We start from the raw sequence: 17499 nt of genomic DNA on the forward strand, positions 1-17499 counted from the left end.
CAATCCCCACAAACAATCCACAGAAGCGGCTCACCATGGATATCTCAGCCCATTCCAAGTCCATAACGTCGCTGCTTCCGGATCTTCTATCACTCCCATCGCCCAAGCAGACGCTTTCCCACCCTCATCACTTCCATATTTTCCCTTTTCCCTTATGATCTTTAGACATCCTCTCACACTTATTTGCGCCTCTGTCAACTCCGCGGGATTGGGTCCCAAATCAGCGCCTATTTCAGCTGTATGAAGAGCCAATATAACTGGAGCTTCGGAGCCCAGTTCTTTGTGTATTTCCACGGCTAGATGCTATAAAAAAGAATGTGTGAGGAGAACATACATGACCATGATTTGTAAAGTGATGGGAAAAGATTGCTTATCAAGCGGAAAGTAACATACACGCAAACCCATATTTAGCGCAGCTTTAGAAGCAGAATATGCGGCTAGGCCCCATATGCATGATTGAATGCTAGAGGACCCACAACTATTGGAAATGAATGCAATGTTGGAGATTTGAACACTAGGTATGAGAAGAAGATATTTCGCGGTAAGAAGAGGCCCAAAGGTATTGTTTTGGAAGTGGTGATAGTAAGACTGAGAGGTTCTATTGAAAAGAAGGAATAATCGTCAGTATTACACGCTCATTAGCGCAATGCAGAAGTGAAGGGATGATCATATATCTCTTGTCCAAAGTGTCTCTGCAAAGCCACGAGATCATTGTGTAAAGTGGCAGGAGGTATTGAACTAATACCACGAAGTATACCCTGCGAAAGCCTTCTCGATCCCTCTTAGTGGGAGGTACGGCACCAAGATGCTCCTACACAAAACGCACAGTTCATCACAGCGACAACTCACCCTTCAATCACTGTACCCCAACCCATGCCTCCATCATTAATGATTACTGTTTCGATAGTCTGACCCATCAACTGAGGTATATTACAGAGATCCTTGATAGTCTGCTCATTCATAAAATCGCACTTCAATATCCGTAATCTAGACGGATCTTTAAGTGCCTTGGCGAGATCATACAAGGTCTGTGGCGTTTCAAAAGATCTATAAGTTGCGAAGACGATATTCTGGGGATGTGCCAAGAGTAACTGCCGTGTGAATTCATACCCGACACCTGGACTGGCACCTATGACTACATAGTACTTTGGAAAACTAATCATGTTGAATTTGTACTGTAGAGACTAAAATTCCTGGAAAGTGGGGGTTTGGGAATATTCTTAGCTGTAATGAAGAGAATTGAATCATAACCAGTGCTATAATTTCGGAATTATATAGACTCAGAGTCGCACCTACTTCTTTCGACATTGCCGGCCGTGCCTGATGAATATGGGATGTGACTACAATTTGAGATGCTGCTTTAATGCGCAAGCGAACAACCTGTAATGCTAGTCTCATCACGTATAAAAAATGAAGAAATCATATTTCAGAACTTACAAATTCGTTGAAATGATTTTTCTTCTTCTTTTACCTTGTCAATATCCGTTTCAAATTTATAGCTCCCTAGAGGTCACAGGTCATGAGACCAAGAATTCAATTTATATACATTCTGCCTCTACGGGGCTGTCGGTCCGAGTAAGATATTGCTATAGAACCGCTGAATATAAGAATTCATTTTTCCATCGCTTTCTTTGAATTCATTCTATAGAAATTGGAAAAGAAAAATTGCTTCTTTATCAATATGTATTTGAAAAGTCAGTTACAAGCAACTCTGCTCATGATTGCAGGAATTCAAAATGTGTATGCACAGCAAGCTGCATGGGGCCAGTGTAAGTAAGAGTTGTGAAAGGAGGATAGATCTCCTAGAAATCGCTAATAAATTCCGGATCGTAGGTGGAGGGACAGGCTGGACCGGCGCAACGACTTGTGTATCGGGTTATGTGTGTACTTATTCCAAGTAAGATTATACCCGCTCCTCACTTGTCATACCCGTCATAGAGTTTTCAATTGAACCATCTAGCTTCCTAGCATTCGCTAACTATGCAACCAGTCCATGTAATTCATTACCTTTCCGCCTGGATTATACCTACTGACCACTGTATGGAGACTATTCCCAATGCCTTCCTGGCACCGCATCATCATCAACAACGATTGCGACAACACCGGCTACAACCACTACTGGTACACCAACCACCACACATTCAACAACTACTACACTTTCCACGACTACTACCACCGGTGTAGCCTCATACCCGGGAGCGACTCTCCAAAGTGGCTACTATTGGATTCGTGCCGTTGAAACCCCGAACTTTCAGTCAGTATTCCCGCTTTTATAACTTAGAAATGGGCTTGAAAGCATTGATCCCAGAGATCATCTCAATTCCGGAGACGGAAAGGAAAATCAAACAATATCATCTGGGGGACAAAATCTGATTCATCATCACCTTGTAGTTCCTACCTCCAAGCCTCCCCAACTGCCAAGCCCGGCACTGCTCTCCTAGCCGACAGATCCACCGCCGGCCAGTACCAAATCGTATCTGGTCAGCTAGTTGAGTTAATCGCACCCAACACGTTCCTCTATGCAAATGTCCAACCACCCGCGAATTCATCTGCTGTTAGATTATCTATGACATTCAATACCACTCAAAATACGTTTGGTACGTTTGCATTTAGTGGAGATGCGGTAACATGGAGTGTAGCTAGCATTAGTAGGCCGAATCTGAGTGCGTGGTTGGTTTGTGGCGCTCAGGAGTTGTGGATCAATTTGGGAAATTATGCGTATTTGACGCCAACGGGATGTGTAGATGAGACGATTCATTATTTCAATGGAGCAACTGTTGATTAGGAGGTTGATGACGCACAAATAAGGGACTAGGAAGGAGATGCCTATGAAAACTAGGCTCTTATTGTGATTTGTACATACCTTGATAGGATATTGTAAATACATGGACAGCAAATTGAAATCCAAACACAAACTTTTGATATACAAGAAATGTTACACAGAGCTGATAACTGCCTTCTTTGGTGCTCGTTTCAATAAGCAGTGACTTCCCCAGTTCCTGCGAAATCTCTCTGGAATAAATGGTAAATCTGGTAACCATATGGTTCGTGCCAGAATGTGAGTTCTCGATGCATCGAGGAATGGTTCACATTTTACGGACTCCCAGTTCTCGGAATCCATGATGTAGTGAGGCTCAAGCTCGGAGGCTACAGAGCCTGGATAGTAGGTATCGACCAGAAAGTTACAGGTTTTGAGGTCAACCTGATTGTAATATTAGCCTCTTTTACAAAATATGAGAAAGAATATTTGCGAAGAGATTTACTTACATATTTACTCATGTCTTCGATGTTTCGGTCATTCATACCCGACGGGATGAGCCATGTCGACCAGATTCCGAATCCCGTAGTAGCTTCGGAAAACTCACCGGGAAGAAGACCATCGAATTCGCTCTTTACAAATTTTGCTTTCATGCCGTTCGGCAAATGATAAGAGCTGGGAAATCTGTACCACTCTTTGGAAAAGCATACAGAGTCCCCTCGTGCCCCAAGCGTACCATTTTGGAGAGGACTATAGATTTTCAAGGGCGCCGAGTACGCGGTATAAATCCCATAAATTCTTGCTACGCCAATATCCACAGATCCGATGATGAAGAAGCTTACAAACAATAGCTTCAATTTAGCTGGAATCTTACCGACCAAGGTTCTGGGATCCGAATGACCGAAAGCCGCCAAAAGGATGTGAAGTGACATGGCCGCATTAAGTGCAAGGCATGGGTAGGCTGGGTACATAAATCGTTCTTCCTTATGTGGTTGGAAGCTGAAAATTGCAAGCCAAATGTAAAATGGTGCCATAAAAACAACGCTACGAAGAGCTGTTGTGGTGCCGCCTTCTCGGGACCCAAATAATTTCTGAAGTATGAAAAGCGGGAGTGCTGAAATTGCAAGCACAAACCAGATATTGAAGTTGAGAATCAGATTACGAATGTAAAAATGCCATGGCTCAGTACCATAGATCTCAGGACCTCTTCCTTCGCCACTGAAGATATTATAGAGAACAATGTTCAGAGGGACAATCACTAATTTTCTATAGAAAAAGCCAGAAACGACGAATTCAAAGAACTTGTTACAATGTTAGAGGTTGTAGGAAGACGAACTTGGGGAAAGCTTACCAAAACAATCAATCCTCCAACAATTCCTCTTACGAATCGCATCACGGTATCGACGACGGCATCTCTGTCGCTCAAGCTAGCGAAAATTACCTCTTCAATCAAGAAAGGGGCAGACAAAGCCATAGCGAATGGCCAACCGAGAATTCCACCGACAGCGAACCAGAAGATACCCTGCGCAGTCTTCAAGCCCCCTCTCCAGTTCATGAAAGCGGCCATTCCAAGCATAGTTGTATACATAGCAAAGCTCGATGGTAAAAAGGAGGCCGAGGCATGAAAGAATCCAGGGCTGAAGATATTGGCCATCATGAAGAACATGGCGACTCGCGGATTCAAGGTTCCGTTAATGACTCGAAACATTTGCGTTTGGCACAGAGCGCATATGAATGCGAGACAATATCGAATGAAATAAAATTCGCCAACCTATATCCCAATTAGAATGTTGACCGTCTTGAAATACTTGATTTCTCCGTACCTTCGTGGGAAAGGGGAGTAGCCTTCTGAAATTCCCCATTAGGGCATGGATGGTAACATATAGCCAACTTCGAATCGCAAATTCCGGAGAATACTCCCAAGTTTGTAATCCATAGCTATGACTGAGATAATGTGTAGGTTCCCAGTAATTAAAGGTCTCGTCACAATCCTGTATAGGAGCATACAAAGCTGCCAATATATTTGCTCCGAGAAAGACATAAAATGCGCTGATAGGTTGAACTGCGAATGGAGTGGCAGGTCTATTGAAGCTTGGTTAGAATATGCCACACATAACTATTCTGAAATACTGACTTTTTCTTTTTTGAATGTGAAGCTGTAGAAGCTTCTGCTCCTTTAGATGAGCCCAATTTTGTTGGCTGCGGAGGGGCCATTGTTGGAATTGACTTGCTTTTTTGATCGATATTCGAAAATCAATTCAATGCATGCAGACTTTAACGATGACATCGTGTTCTAGTTTCTAGTGTATCTTAGCTCAATCCTACAAAGGTAACTTCCTTACATAAAGCTTACATAAAATGAAGAGCTTGAGTTGTGCACACTGATAAGAATCCATAAAAGCTTATCGCTTGCGCTAAGATTAGATGATTAGATAACCCCAGTCAATTTGGACCTTTAGCGTCGGGGAATATTTGGAAATTTTGAAGTTCAAAAACTTTCTGGTCAATATTTCGTGAAATATCAAAGTGTTGCGTTGCATCAAGTTTTTGTTAAACTTTCTTTTGAATACCTATATTATATTGTACTCTTATAATATTATATTGTCACTGGTACCGCATATTCGAATTCGAGTCAATTGATAACGTCTACCACGGAAAATACTCGAGCGCAATAGACCGTCACCAAGTCCTTTCACAGAGTGTTTTCGATTTCAACTGGAAGCATGAGTAACTCGGACTCCATTTCGACAATTCCTCCGCAAGAGGAGAAGTCTCACGTAAAAGGGGAGAGTGAAGAACCTGCCTCATCTTCATCCACTCTTTTCAATATACCTGGACTAGGACGACTTGGAAATGCGCCAAAGACTGAGAATTCAACCACAACAGCGGAGAACGACGTTGCAGAGAACCACTTAGAAGAATCGGCCAAATCACAAGATAAGTTACCGGAAAGTGGTCATGATAAACCCCAGGAGGATTTTAAAATGGCGGATGCCGAACCTCTACCTCAAGAATTTGCGACTTCTATGACCAATGATGCGACTCCGGAAATCCTTCCAGAAATCAAGAAAGAAATCATACAGGAGACAGAAGTTGGCAGGGAGCAGATAAAAAGTGAAAATGATCTGGAGATTGAACAAGCTTCTCTAGCAGAAGCCATAGTGGACACGAAAGACGCCGAAAACGACGCGATGGACATTGCGCCGTCACAACCTACCACAGACATTCATGTTGAGCAAGCGAAAGAGATGCCGTTTGAAGAATCATTAGGACCTCAACCTAGTACTAGCGATACTCAAGTACCGGAGAGCCATGCCAATCAACCGGATTTGACCCATGCTTTAGAGGCGATGCTAGGAGGCCTGCTACAACCTGCGACTGTGACTGCGGATGTTATAACGAACAATGCATCTGCAGCACCAGCGACAGAAGAGGAACACCCAGAATGGGAGGTTGACTCCTCTCCATATGAGTCTTCGTCAGATTCCTCAAGTGATAGTTCATCCGAGGACGATAGCGAGGAGGAGGATGGAGAAAATGCCTACAAATTATTAAGTCCAGAAGAACAAGCAAAAATCCTAATGACGGAAGGCGATGGGGGTTCAGATGATGAGGGAATGGCACGTGGAGAAAAGCGTACCGGAGGCCACCTACGTACGAAGAACGAAGTCCCAGAAGAGGTGATACCCAAACCAGATGTCACAATAACGCCTGAGATGCCTATCACAAAATTGGGAGATGTGGAAGGAGTGGTGGATAATATCATTCTCATCAAAGCTTTCACAAGTGGAGAATATCAGGTACTGAGAGAAGAGTCTGTACTATGTTTACAGGATCGCAGCGTTATAGGTGTAGTGTCAGAAACGTTGGGCAGAGTGGAACAACCATTGTATTGTGTAAGATTCACGAATGCAGCTGCAATTGCCGAAGCAGGACTATCTGTTGGAACTACGGTGTATTACTCTGAACAGCATTCAACATACGTTTTTACACAAGCTTTGAAAGCATACAAAGGTACAGATGCTTCAAACTTGTATGACGAAGAAGTTGGCGATGAGGAAATGGAATTCTCTGACGATGAAAAGGAGGCTGAGCATAAGCGAATGATAAAGCAAAAGAAGGCAGAGAAGAGAGGTGGTAAGACTCAGCAGAATGGCGGTAACTCACGTGGTGGGCATACTTCGCAAAAGACATATACCCCTGATAACAACAGCGCCGTGTTGAACTACGACGAAGCCGAGGATGGCCCTTACAAAACTCTTACTAGACCGGTTGGATTTACTGGTGGGGCAAGTGGTAGTGAAGCTCCTCAAGAGGGTTCGCACTATAACAGATCAAGTCAACGTGGCGATCATGGAGGTAGGGGCAGAGGAAGAGGTCGTGGAGACAGAGGCAGAGGGGATTGGGGAAGAGGCCGAGGAAGAGGTGGTGGACATAATGACCGAAGCACCAATTCTCGTAATAATCCATCGCAATCAAGCCATGCATTACCCCCTTCTGCTCCAAGTCCGGGGGCATTCAACTCTCAATCAGCTTCATTACCCCCAAAGCCTAACTTTCCACCTCCACCACCTTCGAATATTTACAGCAATCCAAATCAGCCACAGCAGTATCAACCCCAACCATCACCACAATACCCATCTCAACAACCTCCAGTATGGCCAATGTACCCGCAAGGTTATCAGCAACCATATCAGCAACCATACCAACAGCCTCAGCAAACACAACAAGCTTTTGCTCAAGCACAGAATCCTTGGGCAGGTATGCCTCCTCCTCCTCCCTTACCAGCAGGTGCTTTCATAAATCCGGCATTCTTCGCTCAGCAGAATGGGGTAAACCAAAACGGAGCAAATCAATGGACTCATCCGGGCCAGCAAAATGGGAACGGAGGTGGTAGATAATTCATGAGGGGACTATGTATGATCATTGTAGCTAAGAATAAAATTATGACCAACAAACTTTTGGTCTTTCTCGACGTTGAATAAAACTCATATTGATGAAACTTCAATTGACGACGCTCAGAGTTACAAAATTGGGTGTTGTGTCCCCTTCATTTTCAAACTCATTGGTCAAATGGCAAGTAGCAAACGATTTTCACCAGGGTTGCATTGTTCTGATATCTCCACTACGACCGAGTGGTTCTCTACTGCGGGTATCATAAAGATTGTACCTAAAGTCCCCAGTTCATGATCAAAGTCGTATCATTTCAATCAGTTCAATCAATTATCATCAAGTGATTCAAGATCAAGAATATTTTCTATGCCTGATGAGGTGTTCATACGCCGTCGTGATGTTTGACAGTGATAACCCATACCCGAAACGGAAAAAAAGTCCCTGGCGATAAGAACGAATTTGGCGGGGTTCTGCCGTGCGACAGATCTTATCACTCATTCCCAATTCACGATACATACATAAATATATGATTTCATTGAGAAATCAATATGTTTGATTCCGAGTCAGTGCGAGAGTTCACAACTATATTCCCTTCACTTTCAATTTCAACACTGAATTATCGTGAAAATGGGTGAGGCGAATTGGGATAGCTTCAAGCTATGGACCAAATCTTCTTGCGAGCGACTCAGCACCTCAGAAGCCGCTCGAGTTGTTAACGACAAGCCTAAGATGTTATTTTATGGTGCGGGCTTAGTCTGCCTTGCAGTATGGCTGTTAACACGAGCTGCAACGATGTTCAAGAAACCGAGATATGCCAGACCGAGAACACCTGATCTGGAGAAGCCGACTTTCAAGAACGGTAAAGCACAGAGACCTTTAGGAGGTTAGTATGATGCAGTCGTTGGTGAACAACAGCTGATTTCTTGATAGTGTGGGAGCCTATGCAGTTCGAACGCCCAACAGCAGTTCCTTTTCCTAATTGGGATGTGCAGCAAACGAAGCCAAATCCATACCGTCCATTTCGCTATGGAGCATATCACATTACTATGGGTTTACGCAACATGGATTGGAATGAATGGATAGGTAGATACATCATACGTCAAGTGATAGGTTGACTGGCTAATTTTTCAAAGAATTGGATAACCAATACATGAAATTCCATGACGATAAAGCTAAACGGATTATCGAACGTGGCGCTAGATCTTGCTACACCGATCCCTCGGTGTTTGATGGTGCTGTTGAGCTGCTTGAAGAACTTTGCGCGTATCTCCCAGAACGTTACCCCACACTTTACAAACGCACTCCAGTTGGTATGGACAATCTTCTCACTAACGAATCATTCAACATTGTCGAAAGGCCGCTTGCAGAGGATCCAATGCAGATGGCAGCCCGCTTCACGCAAGATGATTTAGCAATTATGTTTGAGAAGGAAGATGGACAATACTATCTTCTTGCCGGCGCGATTCTGCTGGCGGGATTTTGGCGTTTGGAGGATAAACTAGGCATGCCGTTGAGTGAGATACACACAGCTGCCGACGTACCAGGGTACCAAACGAAGTTGGAGAAAGGAATGATGAACTTTTTCCGCAGAGTTCAGCCTAACGGACCCGTGCAGCGTGTAAGCCTCAACTTGCGCGGTTATGATTACCTACATGTACTAACCAGTGTTTCAGAACAACTATTTCATTCAAGTAGATGATCAACTGTCATGGTCATCAAGCATTGGCCCGGAGAATGGAGCGCCCGGTAGTTTCAGTTGGGACACTGCGGAGAAAAATAAAGCCGTTGAGCATCACTGGTTTCGTTCCGAACGACAGACATTAAGGAGACTACCGAGATCTGGCGGTGTGGTGTTTACTATCAGAACATACTTCCATCCAATTACGGAGATATGCGAAGAGCCGTATGTACCGGGAAGATTAGCAAGTGCTGTGAGGAGCTGGGGTGAAGATGTGAGCAAGTATAAGGGAAAGGAGAAGTATGGTGAGGTTCTATTGGAGTATTTGGATAAGAAACATAAGGAGCAAGTAGAAGCGGGCCTTGATTTGGAGAAAGAGGAAGAAGTCAGAGCGTATCCTTATTAACGCACGTTTTTGGAAACTGAGATGCTTGAAATCATGCACGGATTAGGAAGCTGGGTGTTGAACCTTTCTCATTCTGTTGAGTCAGAGTTAGCCTAGTAGCGTTTGATATAATATTACGATTTTACGAATTTCCCAAGAGAAAATTTGTCACTAAACCCCAAAATATTGCTGCTAGTCCATCAACTCGCGTTCACTGTACAAACGAATCTACTTCATCACTGGATCATGCATATCTCACATCTCCTCGCGTATATTCCTCTGCGAGTTTCCAGTGTATCGGAATATGCAAATATGATCTGTCTCGGAAAGCAACGCACCGCACATTGCTCAAAGTTTCACTGGTTTATAACATTAACATCACGTGAATGTAATAGAGTAAGCCGGCAAAGTAATTGATATTTCGGTATACTCTTTGATATTCTTCACAATTTACTCTATTTTCTTTTCTTCACGCTGGTCGTGATTTCTCTTCTTACTTTGTCGCTGGTCGTCCTTTTCAGCACTGTATGTCAGTTTCAATGCCGGTATGACCGCGTACTTGTCTTGTGTTCATGTTGCTTCAAAACTCACACCGTGTTGGTGTTCTATTTCTATTTTGTTTTCATTTTCATTTCTAGTAATGACCTCCTCCAATATTTTCTGGCTGCTGCCAGTCACATGCCAACTCTGGGTCACAATTGCATCGAGAACTAATATGGTTCAACCTTGCCATCCAATCTCCTTTGAAATCCTAAGAAATGATGTTTGTCCTGAGGTCTTTCAGTTCGAGGAGGATTCAGAATAAGGTGTCTGACAATCCCAGCATGTTCAATATTATGGCTCGTTACAAAAGCCTCAACGTCGAGTTGGTACAGCCTCTGCAAACTGTCAAGCCGCGTGCGACGCCTAGCAGACCTAAGATCCGCTACGGCTGTTGCTGGAGAACTTTCAACGTCCTCGACATTTTCATACAAGAATTATCATAGCTGTAAGTCACTAGACACATGTCTGTCTTGATACTTGTCGCTGACATTGATGCAGTTGGAGTGAAGAAGGGATGTCGAGCAGCCGAGAGATGCATACCCTAGTGGATCAAGTCATCAAGCTGGCCAAGGAAATTATTGATTTACTCGAATATATCATGGTGGAGGATTAGCAGGCTACTCCACATTACGTGCTCCCAGCGTCTTTAGAAACCTTCGACTGGTACCCTGCGCATCTCTAAAGGTCACTCTACGCCATCAAACATAATTTTAAGTGCTATCTCGGTGACAGCGATCAAAGAACAGAACCAATCAAACTTTCTTGAACCACACAAATTGAAAGAGTGTCAGCCCTTTGATACCTGCTATTAGACGGGATGTCAGTGGCTAAATGTGTATAATCAAAGCATTCTAGAGGAAAGCAAAGAAACTATCGTGAAGGGAATGTCATACATCGCTTAAATGCGTTCCAGAAGCAGCAGCCTTGTCATATGGATGGGCATTACCAACATACAACTGGCAGAGTTTCCTGGAACGAAAATGAACGCCAATAAAGACCACGATACCATGTTGAGAAATATTCTCAATAAAGTGTCATCTTCTTTTACGTATCATTCAATAACCATGAAGGGTACAATACACTTTGCTGGCCTTGCTTGTCGACGGTCATCCAGATTTCGAAGACCCTGACTAAAGCAATTTGATTGGCGCGACACACTTTGAATAGATGATAGGCAATCAGTTGGTTCCAGATTACGTCGAGGCTTTATGCTGTGGCCACTGGATTCAAGATCTTCTCTTTAATAAATATCTACAGTCGACCTTTAATTTTTCAAATGATGTCAATAGACATCTATCAACACGGATGCTATTCCTCTACACAGGAAAGCGAGCATCGAAGCAAATAATTCTTGGTGTGCAAAACCATGGATGTGGACCTTGATCTTCACCTTTTGCTATATTGGCGCGAGAAACTGTCGGCGAAGCATGCTACACCAGAGAAAAACAAACCCAAGCAAAGGTACCGTACTAGTTCCATGGATTGTGGTCGTCAACAGCCGCTTTCGGTACCTTTTGTCGAGGTGGTCGACAAGGACAAGGAGATTGGCAATATTGTATATCCATTACCTAGATATCTCTATCTTGTGTCGGTGCCAACTTTCTTGAGGGCTGCAATAATTGATCACTGATGGCGAACTGTTTGGACCGAGTATTTTTCTCAAGGGCGGACGTTGCTAAATAATCATGCCACGTTAGAGTTCCATGCAAAAGTTGATTGACAAGGTTGCGCGAGACTTCCGCCATTTTGAGTACTCGAACCTACATTCTCGGTTGTACGGGACCGGGAATACCAGAAACCAGTTTCCAAGATCGTACAAGATTGTTGCTGTACTGGATGATGTGGCTCTCTACGCGAATTACGAGAGGCAAACTCTCTTCAGTTCTAGAATTAGAAAAATTCCAGGAACGAAAGTTTGAAGATCGTTCCTACTGTTCATGGAGGCTACTGTATCATTGAAACAGAGCTTGAACACCGTCTATGCGGTTCTCTCTACGCTATCGATGCTATTTACACTAGGAACAGAGGTTTCAGGTGAAAGATTTCATGAGATATCTCGCATCTGGAAGAACGAGACCAACGGATCCTCAACCAAGCACAAGACCCGTGGCATTTGTGGCTGGTGGAAGCGTTGGTGCCAGGAGTTGAGGCATGTCAGGTTATGAGCGAATGGATTTTAAATCTGATATATTTGAGATTGAGAGGAGCGTCTGGTCTGAAAGGTTCACTTAAAGATATCGAATCGGAAGAGAAACCCAGAATATTGCAGCAATGGGAATCATTTTGTCGCCGCAATTTTTCCATTTACGGGCTTGCTGCATGTAAATTATACGATGGCCGGGTTTTCACCCAGAAGTCTACGGGCTACATAATCACATCAGCGTGTGGAGATATCCGGCTCGGGGAGTTTCCAAGAGATTGGTGGACTCAGACTACCGAGGCTGGTTACGATTGTAAAAATTTCTATCAAATCTATCATAAAATGAATTCAACGGTGATTCTAGGTACGAGGTGCTCATTCGATATCTTCGATAACATCTCCAGTGAGGCACCGGGTATAGTGAATGTACCAGAATTATCATTTTGACAAGAAAGTTGAGGTAATTTTGCTTGTCGGGTGCTCTGAGAGCAGAGAGATGCCGAAAGAAAGCGAATACATTCAAGCTGTGGACCAAGCTAATGTTGGGATATGTCAATGGGTATAGTGTATGGCAAATCAGCATTGATTTAGGAGAAAATGAGAGCAATTTGGTATATACCTCGCCGGTCGGTCCTGAAAGCAGAGTTGCAACAGAAACATGCCAAAGATCATCCGGCACATGTAAATTCGTTCGGTGCCTTCCCCGGAAGACTACCAAAGCAGTTCTCTTCCCGGAAAAGAAGGATTGTAAACGGATAACGCGCAATTCTACGGCCGCGTTACATCTCATCAGCCCGTCAGACGAACCTGGCTCCCCTACTGAGTTGCCTATCCTATGAGGCTGTTAGTCCGAGGAGTCTTCTGTGGTTTGACTTGGAAAGGATGCTGGCTGTGATCTTCCATTGGCCATTTATCTAATCTACTTGATAGAGATAGAGACATTTATCGCTAGTCATAAATTAACGCGTAATGTCTGTGATTTGGGGCGGTTCCCCGAAGATGAAAGTGACTCAATAATGAGTAAATTAGACGATGTGATGACGTATAGACTTCCCAAAATTCGCGATTCTTGCCGCAAACTCGTCGTCTCGAAAATACTTGATCAGATATTGAGATGACTGACATATGTTCGATATTTATAATCTATTTAAACAGGAACGCTCAGCTCAATAGCCCACCCAGGCCCATGGTGAAGGCTTATATTGAAGCAGGTAATCGACGATTCGGTGGAGGTCATGGATCATCCTCGATTTGCAACGACTAGGTTAAAAGTTTCGGCTTCAGGATAATAGAAAGCTGGATCCGACAAGCAGAAGCATCTATAAGAAACCAACTCAAATCTTTCGCCATCATTTTACCACGCGGGTGTCTTGAAGAGCCCGTGCCGCTTGAAGCTCGGTGACATGTTTCTCGATAAGCTCGAGAGTTGTATGGTTCAGAAATATTGTAAACCATCCAACAACCCATAACAATGCTACATTTTCGGTAGGAGGACAGCGACTCTGGGATATTCGCTTGCGCTACCACCTCGGCACTGCAACGTATAGGTTTTGTCGTCTCAGCTTTTGGAACGACAAGCAATAGTGAAGCAGTACGAAGCATAGTACTATGCTGAATTCACAGTCCACGTAGTAATACCAGCACTACATCTAGCTACGAGAATCGCGGGTAAAAGTAGAAGATGGTAAGAATGGATTGGATGGAGCAAAAGAAAGTCATCACGTGGGCTCAAATCTGATCCCAGGAAACGAAAAGCGATCAGACCAATTTCTCCCACAAGATTGATACTAGACTGGAATTAGCACCCTCAGTCACTTCAATGCTGAAAATATCACAGCAGACAGAAGTGGCCTAAGCGGATCGGTAGTGTCCATTGTAATGAACGAATTGCAGTGAGGCACGACTCATGTGGTTCATGAACATCAAGAAGGATTATGAGTACTTGTGCGTAGACCATCACTATAATTCTATGGAACGCATGCAGAATAAGCAAAGATTTTGAACCAATTGCTCACAAGACGTTGATATCTACTACGACGTTCAGAGCGATTGCATCGTCTATCAATTCAAAGAACCAGGATCTACTGTTCTCTCTGCGGTCTGGGGAATACCCAGCTTAAAGGTGGATTGGTGGAAAGCTATGAGAACAAACTAGACTGAGAAGCGAGAAAGACTATGAGAGATATGAGCGACATCTAAGTCCACGGCAAATGCTGAACCAGAGATCAAAAAGTTCGGATAAAAGTCCCGGATCAACTTGGAACTATTGCAGATGCCTAGATGCGAGCCCGCGAGAAGTCAAATTATCTAAATGGACGGGAACACAGTCATCGTATAGCCAGATGCAAAATGTTTCAAACCCAAGCCGTGAAAAGGATATGAACATCAGCTTCTTGCGCGTCCGTAAGGGTGAGAGAACTATACGTTTTATGTTTTCATTGCTAATTTATCTAGGCAAATGCGGGGATGAGAGATGGGGCGAGTTCGAACGCCCCCTTGAACGACGCAAGTAGATCTGACTTTAAGCGTTTCAAACAGCAGCTGTCTTCGTGCAAGATTGTGCATGACTCTCCAGTTTGTCGGGGGTCGATTGCTTTCGTATCTTACCAGATTATTATAGCTCAAGCTTACCCATTGGTAGGTCTCAATTCTTCATTGATGCCATTACCCGACCCTAGCTCATATTGTATTCAGAGCAAGAACGAGTCGGCAATCCAAAGCTGCAACTCTAGAAGTTCACGCCATCGGAAGAGTATATATGGCACCAGAAATGTGGAAGAGGGTTCAATATTTGACTCTGTGAAATGTTTGGGCACCTTTGTTCTTATTCAAGAAAGGCTAGAAGCTCGGTAGATAGTTAGTATCGTCTTAAGGAAGAGGAATCAAATAGTTCGTTGTTTGAAGGCTTGAGAACTACGGAGGGCCGATCTATATCTAGGTAGGTAGGTATCGGAAGACAAATTCTGAGGCCGGAAATAAGCACTTAACCATGCAATAGAAAAATTGGCAATTATCACAAGCTTTCATAAGCATTATTACAAAGAATTGAAACTTTTAATTTCCATGTAAATGCTAATCCAATATCTTGATCCAATATCTTGATCCAATATCTAGAACCTCTCGCTAAGGGTTCATGCTCCTCAAGACTATTAAAACGCCGTGCCTTCTATTTTATATCCCTTTACCCAGATGCCCATTGCGCCGGTGGCCTGCTGACCCAAAAAATCTAGTATAATGGCTATCTATGCCTTGCCTATATATATTACACCGCGAATAGAAAAACAACGCACTTCGATCAAGCCTCTGCCTTCTGCTCCTGGGCATCCTTGGTGGACTCTTTTCTGACTGCGACTTCTTTTGACGATTTCGAAGCGGGACCTCTGACAACTTCTTTCTGTGTATTCTCGATACCTCCGGCCATCTCGCCCTCTACTCTCCTGTTCAGAAAACTCAAATAAGTTTGCCAGCCGATCGCGATTACACCAGCAAAGATGCTCCTATGTTCTTGTGGAATCCATGCGAAACTGATTGCTGTGACCGCGGGCCATAGTTTAATACTGTTCATCATACTGGTTGGAACAGTCCTCTTGACACGCTCGACGACATCCGGTAGACTGTCTCCGGACAATAACGATTGCATGCCAAAGAAATATGTATTAAATATAGGAGTAAAGAACATCTGATTGACACCGACTTTCGTAGCGAGGGAAACGGCTTTCGAGGAGTAGTTGAAGTTGTTGGAGAGAAACATAAACCTTTGAATTGTTAGCTAATTTCCTCATGCCTCCCCCTTTGCAAAGGGAATGAACAAGAAGACAAACCATTTGTAAGACGGAATACTGCTTCCCATACTGATAACCAATGCCCTCAATGTACGCTTCCAATCATAATCATCTCCGCAGATGCTTTGCGCTGACAGGTCCCCAAGGAAATATATTACCAACGAGCTGCAAAATTGTGTAGTATAAGGACGCTTCCGTTGCGATCGACCGTATGCCTGAAATGATCGGGTTAATGGACCAAGTCGTTGCCATATTGGCACATTCGCGATAGTCGCAGGAATAGGAATCGCAGTGCCATTCGGAGAGCTCTCTGGGGAGGGACTCGAATGGGATACAGGGGTAGAGTTGTTGGAGTTGTGTTTCTTTGAAGTGAAGTTTATTTGTTTCCGATGGCTTGGAAAATATGGACGTCGCAGCACAGTGCGGCCAGTCGATTGAATAGTAAAGAGAGTCATGATTAATGGTTGTTCCTATGGCGTTAACATGTTTTGAATAAAATGTGTTGTATGATGCGAGATTTTTGAGATTAGATGTTTTGTATCGTGAACGTCGGGAAATGACAACGGTAATAAAACGGAAACGGGTAAGGCTAGATTTTTTGCGCACGCGACGAATCATATCAATGAATGTTGCAGATCTCAGAGCACGCAATGACCAGGGGTATATTTCTATTTTAGGAAACGATCATTCTTGGCATTCTAACGGAGACGAGACGACATCTATTTGATCTGATTAAGCAATTACTTGACAATTTCACCTATAAACTCCATGCAAATTGTCTGCCAAAGAGTCTTTGATAGCTTAAACGTCTCTTTTCCAATCCGGTTTTGCTTCGTTAGATAAGACTAGATATAGTCAAGTATTCGAAACAGTATAACGTGATTGTGTCCTCCTGACAAGGTCAGCTGTAATATTTTTCGGTCATGACAGTGAAAGTCTTCCTAAGTAAAAGCTCAGTGCTCTAACTAATAGCACTAATGTCTCTTGGTCAGTTAGCACATGCCGATCTTGATGCAAGTCATTGGCCTCATAGAAAAACCACACACCATGTCTGTATTTCTTTTTCAACTTGCAAAGAACTGGAGAAATGCTTTGAAGCTTTAAAATTATTATTTATGTGAGTGATCTTGTCTATCCATTTTGCGTCCATAGAAAAGTTAATAAAAATGTATCCAACTATTCATCTACTAAAATATCTCTATAAGTAATAGATTAGGAAATAGAGATAACATATTCTTGCTAATACTTCTCTAGATTCCATCCGACATCGCCTATCCCACAGCGCTACCAAATATAAGCGATTTATTAACGACTGTGCTC

General features: G+C 43.4%; 6 protein-coding genes across 6 annotated transcripts; 3 read left to right on the forward strand and 3 right to left on the reverse strand.

The window, feature by feature from the left end:
- Positions 1–30: 30 nt before the first annotated feature.
- On the reverse strand, positions 31–1163 carry Bfra_002675 (putative short-chain dehydrogenase reductase sdr protein; the record flags this gene model as incomplete). Its single annotated transcript, XM_037333090.1, has 3 exons — positions 31–303; positions 394–598; positions 850–1163. 3 exons carry the CDS (start codon positions 1161–1163, stop codon positions 31–33), a joined length of 792 nt encoding a protein of 263 aa, XP_037195218.1.
- Positions 1164–1681: 518 nt separating this feature from the next.
- Bfra_002676 (putative carbohydrate-binding module family 1 protein) lies at positions 1682–2785 on the forward strand (the record flags this gene model as incomplete). The annotated part of the gene is made up of 4 exons (XM_037333091.1): positions 1682–1769; positions 1834–1884; positions 2047–2254; positions 2392–2785. The coding sequence occupies 4 exons, from the start codon at positions 1682–1684 to the stop codon at positions 2783–2785; spliced, it is 741 nt and encodes a 246-aa protein (XP_037195219.1).
- A 150-nt stretch (positions 2786–2935) lies between these two features.
- On the reverse strand, positions 2936–4972 carry Bfra_002677 (putative glycosyltransferase family 22 protein; the record flags this gene model as incomplete). The annotated part of the gene is made up of 5 exons (XM_037333092.1): positions 2936–3202; positions 3268–4059; positions 4110–4529; positions 4582–4840; positions 4893–4972. 5 exons carry the CDS (start codon positions 4970–4972, stop codon positions 2936–2938), a joined length of 1818 nt encoding a protein of 605 aa, XP_037195220.1.
- A 509-nt stretch (positions 4973–5481) lies between these two features.
- On the forward strand, positions 5482–7659 carry Bfra_002678 (putative snornp assembly factor protein; the record flags this gene model as incomplete). Its single annotated transcript, XM_037333093.1, has 1 exon — positions 5482–7659. The coding sequence occupies one exon, from the start codon at positions 5482–5484 to the stop codon at positions 7657–7659; it is 2178 nt and encodes a 725-aa protein (XP_037195221.1).
- Positions 7660–8278: 619 nt separating this feature from the next.
- On the forward strand, positions 8279–9735 carry Bfra_002679 (putative mannosyl transferase protein; the record flags this gene model as incomplete). The annotated part of the gene is made up of 4 exons (XM_037333094.1): positions 8279–8534; positions 8582–8734; positions 8785–9269; positions 9325–9735. The coding sequence occupies 4 exons, from the start codon at positions 8279–8281 to the stop codon at positions 9733–9735; spliced, it is 1305 nt and encodes a 434-aa protein (XP_037195222.1).
- A 5957-nt stretch (positions 9736–15692) lies between these two features.
- Positions 15693–16634, reverse strand: Bfra_002680 (putative mpv17 pmp22 family protein; the record flags this gene model as incomplete). Its single annotated transcript, XM_037333095.1, has 2 exons — positions 15693–16152; positions 16219–16634. The coding sequence occupies 2 exons, from the start codon at positions 16632–16634 to the stop codon at positions 15693–15695; spliced, it is 876 nt and encodes a 291-aa protein (XP_037195223.1).
- Between the last annotated feature and the right edge of the window lie 865 nt (positions 16635–17499).

This window comes from Botrytis fragariae (genome assembly GCF_013461495.1).
Source record: "Botrytis fragariae strain BVB16 chromosome Unknown tig00000012, whole genome shotgun sequence".
Taxonomy (NCBI): domain Eukaryota; kingdom Fungi; phylum Ascomycota; class Leotiomycetes; order Helotiales; family Sclerotiniaceae; genus Botrytis; species Botrytis fragariae.